The sequence below is a fragment of the Apium graveolens genome, chromosome 11, assembly GCF_009905375.1.
Source record: "Apium graveolens cultivar Ventura chromosome 11, ASM990537v1, whole genome shotgun sequence".
Taxonomy (NCBI): Eukaryota; Viridiplantae; Streptophyta; class Magnoliopsida; order Apiales; family Apiaceae; genus Apium; species Apium graveolens.
The window spans coordinates 7,445,908-7,455,927 of record NC_133657.1 but is presented as its reverse complement, the minus strand read 5'-3'; the positions used below and the strand labels follow the sequence as shown (position 1 = coordinate 7,455,927).

General features: G+C 44.2%; 1 protein-coding gene across 1 annotated transcript; it reads left to right on the top strand.

Annotated features, from left to right (window-relative positions):
• The first annotated feature begins 269 nt into the window (after positions 1–269).
• On the top strand, positions 270–1,068 carry LOC141695108 (uncharacterized). The gene is made up of 2 exons (XM_074499363.1): positions 270–392; positions 468–1,068. Exons 1-2 carry the CDS (start codon positions 300–302, stop codon positions 972–974), a joined length of 600 nt encoding a protein of 199 aa, XP_074355464.1. The 5' UTR covers positions 270–299; the 3' UTR covers positions 975–1,068.
• The last annotated feature ends 8,952 nt before the right edge of the window (positions 1,069–10,020 follow it).

Below are 10,020 nucleotides of genomic sequence, written 5' to 3'. Positions count from 1 at the left end.
GCAATGCCGTCCCCAATCCGGAGCCTGAAGTTCATTTAAACCAATCCACTCCGGAGCACAATGTTGAGTTGGATATGGGTAATGAGTTTGACAATCTTGAGGATCTAGGTCCTATTGGGGAAGTTCCGGGTGCTGACTCTGGGCTTAGGAGGAAGAGGCTCCGGACTGTTGGGTCGAAACCTCCTAGGGCTGAAAACTATGAAGCTGGCTCTGGGTCCGGGGCTGGCAAAGGAAAAGCAGCTGATGTGGATTGTCCGGATGAAGGTGGTTCGGGGCTGGAGGAAAAGGTGGCGCGGTTCATGGCTGGGATTCCGACTCAACCTCAGTGGAGCAAGATGAATGAGTCCGGATTCGATGCCACAATGAAGGAGTGTTCCCGGCTCTGGGGTCAGGTATTTTCTTTCTGTTCTTGTTTCTTGCCTTGATTTGCCTTAGAATATTTTTCTGAGTTTATATGTCTTTTGTAGCTTGGTGGATATATGGCCGGATCCGCCTCTCTTGCTTATAATGAGATTAAAGGTTTCCGGAGCTCTGTTGCTGATAAGGATGCTGAGATTAGTCGGCTCCGGGACCAAATCATTGAGAAGGATAATTCTTTGTCCGGGTTGAACAAGAATCTGAATGAAGTGACTATCCGGGCTGATAACGCGGAGAGGGAGGTTTCTGATTTAAAATCCGAATTGGTAGAGCTCCGGAGGCGAATGTCTGCTGTTCGTCCGGAGGCTGAGGTTATTGATGAGTTTAAAAGATCTAAGGAGTACGATAGGGCCCTTGCCAATGCTGGTGCTCCGGAGATAGCTCGCTGCTGGCTGGTTGCTGAGCGACACATCAAGACTAATCCGGAGGCCGATTGGGATAGCTTCGTCTCCGAGTTTATCAAGGCTAAGGAAGAAATTGAGCTCGGATTGGGGGAACCGGAGCCATTTGACGGCCCCTGTCCCAGTTTCATTCCTCCCCGTGCTCCGGACGCTTGACTTGCTATTTGTTAATGACTTTTTGATATGTTCGATCTATGTAATATTCGTACTTTGCTCCGGACTTTATTGAGTCCGGTGAATTTGTTATGAATGCTTTCCTTGATGCTATTTTACTTTATTTCTGTAGTTTGTTTTTGCCTTAGAATATTTTTCCAAGTATAATTTTGCTCTAGTCCTGACTAATCTTCTTGTCCGGACTAGTGGAGGACTTTGATTTAGAAGATTAATTCTAAGTAAAAGTGGTTGCTCTAGTCCTGACTAATAGCTTGTCCGGACTAGTGGCTGCTTTTAGTTAGAAAATTAATTCTAAGTAAAAGTGGTTGCTCTAGTCCTGACTAATAGCTTGTCCGGACTAGTGGCTGCTTTTAGTTAGAAAATTAATTCTAAGTAGAAATTGGTTGCTCTAGTCCTGACTAATATCTTGTCCGGACTAGTGGCTGCTTTTAGTTAGAAAATTAATTCTAAATAAAAATTGGTTGCTCTAGTCCTGACTAATATCCTGTCCGGACTAGTGGCTGCTTTTAGTTAGAAAATTAATTCTAAGTAAAAATTGGTTGCTCTTGTCCTGGCTGATGTCTTGTCCGGACTAGTGATAAGTTGATTGCTCTAGTCCTGACTGATAGCTTGTCCGGACTAGTGGTTTCTTTAAGTTAGAAAATTAATTCTAAGTAAAAGTTGGTTGCTCTAGTCCTGACTAATGGCTTGTCCGGACTAGTGGTTGCTTTTGGAAAGTATTCAAGTTAAAAAGAAAGCTTTTCATTGATCATTCATACAATATAGAAGGAGAAACATTTTGGTTGCTTGCCATATTGGCTACAAGTTTTTTGGTTGCTTTGTTTGCTTTACTACTGATAGTATTTCCTTAGCCTTAGTCCATGCCAAGTGTTTGGCACTTCTGAGTCATCCATGTTCGAGAGCTTGTAGGTTCCTGGCCTGAGGACTTTTTTGATTTTGTATGGTCCTTCCCATTTGGGCATTAACTTTCCGGTGTTTGTGGGATCTGATGCTTCAGTGTCTCAAAGGACTAGGTCTCCAACTTGGAAGTTTTTGACTCTTGACTTCTTACTGAAATGTTCTCTTATTTTCTCCTTGTATTTCTCCATTCTTACCACAGCTTGGTCCCGGACCTCATCAATTAGTTCCATGTTTGTTTTGAGTCCTTCTTCATTTGCTTCTTCTTCAAAGTTTATTGCTCTGTGGGAAGGAGAGCCTACTTCAATAGGCAGCATTGCTTCTGTTCCATAAGCTAGTTTGAATGGAGTTTCTCCTGTGCTTGTCCTTGGGCTTGTCCTGTAGGACCAAAGTACGCTTGGTAGTTCTTCTGGCCACTTGCTTTTGCTTTCTTTGAGTCTTTTCTCGATACCTCGGAGCAGGATTCTATTCGTTACTTCTACTTGGCCATTTCCTTGGGGATATGCCACTGATGATTTTTTGTGCTTAATCTCGCGGTCTTGGAGGTAGGACTCGAACTCTGATCCAATGAATTGAGGTCCATTGTCTGATACTAGGACTCGTGGTATCCCGAACCTCATCAAAATGTTGTCCATAAACTTTATGCAGTCTTGCTGATTGATTGTCCTCATTGCTTTTGCTTCAACCCATTTTGTCATGTAATCAATAGAGACTAGTAGGTACCTTAGATCTCCTTTTGCTCGAGGGAATGGTCCCATGATATCAATACCCCAAACAGCGAAGGGGATAGGTGACAGGACTGAGGATGGTAGGACTGGGCTTATTCGGGATACATTGCTGAAGAGTTGGCACTCCTTGCACTTCTTGACGAATTGTATTGCATCCTGATGAATTGTTGGCCAGTAGTAGCCTTGTCTTATGATCTTATGAGCTAGGGCTTTTGCAGACATGTGGTCTCCGCATATTCCTTCATGCACTTCTGCCAAGCAGTACTTTGCTTCTTCTGGGCCAATGCACTTCAGGGTAGGAGATGAGAAGGTCCTGCGGTAGAGTACTCCTTCTTCGAGGAAGAACTTGGCTGCTTTTGCTTTCAATCTTTGAGCTTTTCCTTTATCTTCTGGGAGTCCCCCTTTGTCCAAGTAATCTATGAAGGGAGTCATCCAATTTTGAGTGCTTTCTATTTCCAAGACCTCTCCGGATTCAATTGATGGTTTGTGGAGGTCCTCGAAGTAGACTGAGCAGTCTAGGTCTGATGAATTCCGGACTAATTTGGATAGGATATCCGCTTCTTCATTTTCTTCTCGGCATATTTGGAGGATTTGGTGGCTTGGGATTGAAGCTAAATAGCTCTGAACCAGTGCTTGGTACTTCGCCAGAGTAGGGTCCTTTGCTATGTATTCTCCGTTTGTTTGTTTGACCACTATCTGGGAGTCGCTGTAAATTTATAAGTCCTGGACCCTTAGAGTCCGGGAGAGCTTTAGTCCTGCGATCAGCGCCTCATATTCTGCTTGGTTGTTTGTTGCCGGGAAGTTGAAGGATATAGCTGTCTGAATCTTGAATCCTTCTGGGCTCCTGAGTATGAGTCCGGCTCCTGACCTCTCGGTTGTTGAAGAACCATCTACTTTTAAGGTCCAGGCTCCTGGACTAATTTCCTTTTTTGGCTCCTGATCCATGTCCATTGGTTCTTGGTCTTCTTCTGGGAAGTTGCATTCGATTATGAAATCTGCAAGAACTTGAGCTTTGATTGCAGTCCTGGGAATGAAGCTTAGGTTGAACTGGCTCAATTCCACAGCCCAATTAACAAGTCTTCCCGAGATTTCTGGCTTGTGCAGTATTTTTCTTAGTGGTTGATTTGTTACTACTTTGATCTCCCTCCCTTGGAAGTAGTGTCTGAGTTTTCTTGATGTTGTAACCAAAGCAAAAGCAAACTTCTCCAATCTTGGGTATCTTGTTTCTGAATCTTTTAGGACTTGGCTTACGTAGTAGACTGGTTGCTGTGTTCCATTTTCTTCCCTGATCAGGGCAGCTCCTACGGCTTGTGCTCCTGCTGATAAGTATAAGTAGAGAGGCTGTTCTGGCTTGGCTTTAGTTAGGACTGGTGGCTGAGAGAGGTAAGTTTTGATTTCCTCGAATGCTTTCTGGCACTCTGGGCTCCAGTTTACCTCTTTCTTGTTGGTTGCTCCTTTGAGTAGATCAAAGAAAGGTAAGCACCTCTCTGCTAGTTTTGAGACAAATCTCCTGAGTGCTGCTAGTGATCCTGCTAGCTTCTGCACATCTTTTTACGTCCTGGGAGCTTTCATCTCCTGGATTGCTTTTATTTTCTCCGGATTGGCTTCTATGCCTCTGCTGCTGATCATGAACCCTAGGAACTTCCCTGCTCCTACTCCGAAGGTGCATTTCTCCGGGTTTAGCTTTAGTTGGTTCTTCCTTAGATTTTCAAAGCATTCCTTCAGATCTTCCAAATGCCCTTGTATAGTTGTTGATTTAGAAATCATGTCATCGACATAGCATTCCAAGTTTCTCCCAATCTGGGACTTGAATATCTTATTCATGGCTCTTTGGTAAGTGGATCCTGCGCTGGTAAGCCCGAAGGGTAGCATCACATAAGCGTAGACTGCTCTGTGAGTTATGAATGCTGTCTTAGGGATGTCCTTCGGGTTCATCTTTATTTGGTTGTATCCGGAGAAGGCGTCCATGAAACTTAGCATTACATGTCCTGAGGTGGCATCTATCAGCTGATCAATGTTTGGAAGGGGATACGGGTCCTTCGGGCATGCATTATTTAGGTCAGTGTAGTCCACGCACATTCTCCATTTGCCGTTGGACTTCTTAACCATGACCACGTTAGCTAGCCACTCCGGATATTTGATCTCTTTGATGATTCCTGCTTTGAGTAGCTTTTCTACTTCTTCGTCAATGGCTCTCTGCCTCTCTGGAGCAAAGTTTCTTCTCTTCTGCTTTACTGGTTTTTTGTTGGGGTTGACATCCAAGCTGTGCATTGCTATGGACTCATGTAGTCCTGGCATGTCCCTTGGACTCCAGGCAAAAACATCTTTATACTCCCGGAGCAGGGAAACTAATCTCTCCTTGAAGGACTCCTCGAGTCCTGACCCAATCCTCACTTTTTTGCCTGAATTGGTTGCATCTACTTCGATTTCTTCTGTTTCGACTGCTGCTTCAATTTTTGCTTGTTCTTTGTTTGAGATCATTTGATGAATCCGAGCTTCAGAGTTCTTCTTTAGATAGTTGTTTGCTTTTTCGGGTTCTTCGGTTGCTTGCATGGTAGGACGAGGTTGGTCTAGGACTCGATTTGTCTCGTCCACTACCATGACTTGGTTGCTTGCCAGTTCTTCTGGACTTGTTTTGCTTGGTTCTTCCCTTGTCCGGGGTCTGTGCTTCTTCGTGCTTTGTTGCTTGCGAAGGACCGTAGCCTTCCTCTTATTATCTTGATGGGTTTCTGCCATAACTAACCCCTGGTTGTAGCATGTTTCAGCAACTCCGTAATCTCCTTTAATCTCCCCGACTCCCGTCGGGGTTGGGAACTTAATCTTGAGATGGGAGATTGAAGTTATTGCTTGCATCATGGTCAGAGCTGATCTGCCAATAATTCCGTTGTATGAGGAAGGAGCGTTGATCACATAAAATTTGATGACATGAGTCGCTTGGTTAGGAGCAGATCCAAAAATGACTGGCAGATACAAAGTTCCTTGGATCGGGACTAAGTTGTGGCCGAAGCCATATAGTGGGTCTTCTCGATATTCATTTGAGCGGACGCTCCCTAACTGCATTCTATCCACTGTGTGCTTGAATAGAATATTTACTGAGGAGCCATTGTCTATGAGCATTCTTCTTACTTCATTATCAAAGATGTCCAGAGTGACAACCAAAGCTGCATTGTGATGAGGGTTGACTCCTTCATAGTCCTTGCTGCTGAAGGATATCACCAGGTCTGGGAGCGATTGGATTGAGAGTACTTCTTCGCCGAAGCCCGGGCTCCCGGGTGGGGAGTAGGATCCGCCTAGGACCACATTGACTATATTCTTTCCTTTCTTCTGTGCTTCTCCTCTGCTGTTGTCCCGAACTAAGTACTTGTTCATATTCCCCTTTTTCACTTGGTCCTCAATGAAGTACTTTAGTGATAAGCAATTCTCGGTTTTGTGGCCATGGGTCTCGTGATAATCACATTGCCTATTATAGGGCCTACTCTCCGGAGGAGTTTGCATTGGCTTCAGAGGATAATAGAAAGGCTTTTCTTTGACTTCTTTCAAGATTTCTTCCCGGGTCATGTTGAGAGGAGTCCAGTCCGGCTCCTGCTTCGGCTCCCGAGCTTGCTTCACGGGTCCTGGGTCGCTGTTCGACTCCTGCTTAGGACCAAGTCTTTGGAAAATCGGGTTTGCTTGTCTTTCTTGGCTTTGGTTGCTTTGCTTGAATTTCTTGTCCTGATGGTAACCTCCTTTCGGTCGGTCATCAGTGTTTTTATTCCTGAACCCTCCATTCCGGGTCATTCTCATTGCTTGGAGCACGTCTGTTTCCTTAATGAATCTGGCGGCCATGGAATAAGCTGCTGCCAGACTTTGCGGCTCCTTATTGACTAGCTCCACAATATACCTTTCGTTGTGCTCTGGGTCCAGATTTCTTCTAAAAATGCTTAAAGCTTCCCTCTCATCCAGATTTGAAACTTTATTGATTGCTTCCTGGAACCGGCGCATGTATGCAGATAGGGATTCATTGTCGTGCTGCCGGATTGTCTCCAGGTGACACATGTGCATTTCGTGCGTTTTGTTCACCCGAAATCTCCTGAGGAAAGAGGCTCGAAATTCCTTCCAGGAATGGATGCTGCGGGAGGGGATTCTGCTGAACCATCTCTGGGCCCCTCCCTTAAGTGTTGAAGCGAAGAACCTTGATTTCGTCAAGTCATTGTAGTAGTATATCTGCGCTATCTGTTCAAAGTAGTTCAAGTGCTCCTCCGGGTCTCCCAGACCATCAAAGGAGTCAAAGTTGTAATGTTTCAAGTCCCGCTGCCGGGGGATAGCTTCTAAGGAGTAGCTGAAAGGAGTGAGTGTTTCTCCAATCTCCACTCCTGAGTCTCTGTCCATCTTCCTCTGCAATTCATAGATCATGTCTTTTAGGTCCTTCTGTTTCTCTTCTTCTTCATCATCAGAAATCAGCTCCGGAGTGGGGTCTCTCCGGGTTCTTTTGCTCCTAGGCTTGGTCAACAGCTTCTCTTCTTCTAATTGTATTCTCTTTTGGATCTTTAGCTCGAGCTTTGCTTCTTCTTCTTTCCTGATTTGCTCCCGGACTTCTTCCAACTTTCTCTGTTTGGCAGCTTCTGCTTCTTTTTTGCCTTGATCTTTTTTGCTTTTCTTCCCCTTGGCTCCAATGCGGTCGAACACCGACCTCTTTGATTGCTGGGAGTCCCCGGATTCCTCCGGCTCCTCCTCTAGTTCTGCCTCTTCTTGGAGGCGGGTCTGCTCCTGTCTGTATAGTCTGATTGCTTCTGCTAGTTCATCGCTTGTGAGGTTAGCCATGTGCTCTTCGGCTACCGGGACATTTGTGTACTTGTACTGATTGAGCTCTATGAGGGTTCTGGCATCCCTTGTGTTTACAATTCTCTCCACTACGGGAGTGTGTAGTGGTTGCTCCTGGAATGTTTCTCTCTCGGCTCCTGGGTCGAGAGCCTGGGAGTGGTCCGGCTCCTGGACCTGAGCACTAGCAGATGGCCTCCCAGAGGTATTCTTTCCTGGTCTTGCCATTTCTCAACAGCACCAACAACAAATGATAACAATATGGCACAGAGAATATCGGTCTAAGGTTGCTTTATGAAATTTGCAGAAACTACCCAAAATAACGACAAATACTAGCAAATAGCTTCCTGGGAGCAGTTCAAACGATTTTATGGGACTATTCAACGATGAAGTACAACGCAAAGTTATATTCAAACTAGAACAATAACGATTAAAACTAACGATAGCTCACACAAACGTGGCTTAACCAACAAAACGAGCTCACACAAACGTGGCCTAAAGTAACAAGCGCATACAAACGTGGCCGATATGAGCAACATTCATGTTTACGTAAAGGGTTGGTTGCTTGAGTTCTTACAAGTTTGAATAAATGGACTCTTTGAAGAGTTTGTTGATGAAGGTGAATCCAGGGGCACCGAGACCCAAGGATGGAGAGCCCCTCCTTCTAGCGCCAAATGATAACTCCTGGTGGCGGGGCTGCTCCTTCGACGGCGTCCTGGATCCTTCGCCGCTTTAGAGGTGTAGCTGTGGTTGGGTTCCTACAAAACAACACCGGAAGGGGGGTTGGAGTCCCGCGGCGCCTCCGGCGTGAGAGTAAGAACTAGCTTTTGGGAAGATGAAGATGAATATGAATGCGGGGTGGCTGTGTGTGTATATGAGTGTGAAAGAATGATTAACCCCAAAACCTCACCTTCTTGGGCTATTTATAGCTCAAGGGTAGGGTTTTGGGGTTGGTACCTTTGAATCGTAGCCATTGGTTCTGGGAGCGGAGGGCACCTGGCGGGAGTGGATGCTTTACACGCGTCAGCGCGGGACTGGTCGAGGAATGTTTTGAGGATCCTCTGACACGTGGCCTGATTATTCCCATGATTGATGTGTGACAGTTGTCCCCGTCATGTGCTTGGGCCAACGTCTCACGTGTTGGGATTTATCAGGGTTTCGCTTACGGGACTAAGCTGGTCAGGAGTGGTAGTGTGCGGGAGTATCCCTTTCAGGAGCTGCGTAGAGTTATGAGCCTAGGAGTAGGCATTCCCGGAGCTGCACGGAGTTAGGAGCTTAGGAGTAGGCCTCCCAGGAGCTGTATGGAGCTGAAGGCCTAGGAGTAGTTCTCCCAGGAGCTGTATGGAGCTGAAGGCCTAGGAGTAGTTCTCCCAGGAGCTGTGTGGAGTTAGGAGCCTAGGAGTAGGCCTCCCAGGAGCTGTATGGAGCTGAAGGCCTGGGGGTGGTTCTCCCAGGAGCCATATGGACTATCATGCCCCACTTCTAACAAGTTAACACCCCTTCCATTAAGAGCTCTCACTGTAAGCAAGGAATCAGACTCGATCGTTACTCCCCTTCCATTAAGAGCTCTCACTGTAAGCAAGGAATCAGACTCGATCGTTACTCGTCGTCAAAACCAGTATTCTAAAAGTCCCCGATTTTTAGAAAAATCCCCGATTATATAAATATATATTCAATATTTTTTCATTAAATAATTTTTTATTTTTAATTTTATTTAATTAAATATTATTTATTTTAACACGTGAAATTTTTACATATATATAAAATAATTTGAAAATACATATAACATACTATTGTTAAATTTAGCTAATCAGTATAGCTAATACCACTGGAGCAAATAACCTTACAGATTCAATAAAATTTTAGATGATGGTGATTTAGCTAACCATTTTAGCTATTATGGTTGGAGATGCTCTAATAAGTCTAATAAGTTGATTCATGTAAGTTTTACAACTAATTTTTTATAAACTTGGCAAAAAAAACCATTCTAATGGGCTAAGTGGGCTGCTTAAGAAAAATGTCAAGGGTCTGCAAGATGCAATCCGTCATCAAATAAAATTACATATACATTGCTGAGCGCAGAATTATGTCCTGTAATAAAAAGTAAGCAACTCCCTTTCCTATATATATAGATCATAATTTTTTATTTCTTTAGTTTTTTTTTTTTTAAAAAAGAGAATAATTGTAGACATCCAACGCTGCATAACAAGTACTGATAATGCAAGTAGAACTTACAAGAACATAAATTTTTTTAATAAACTATATGTTGTACTACCTAATCGCTATGCAAGTAGAACTTATAGATGATTTGAACTAATATTTCGGCCCAACTTCAGCCACGATTAGGACCGTAAACCAACAAAGTCGACTTTAACCGAGTTCTTCGAGTCGAGTTTTTTTTAACCGAACTGAGTAAAGCTCGACTAGCTAAACAATCCTTTTTTTGCTGATTGAACTTGAGTTCGTTAGCAACCGTGTTGAGTTCGTGTTAACTAACCGAGTCGAGTCAATGCAAAACCGAGCTGGTCGATAAAATTTTAATAAAATATTTTTAAGTAAAATTTTTACATGTTTTTTTCAACGATCTAACCGTACGAATTTTAAAA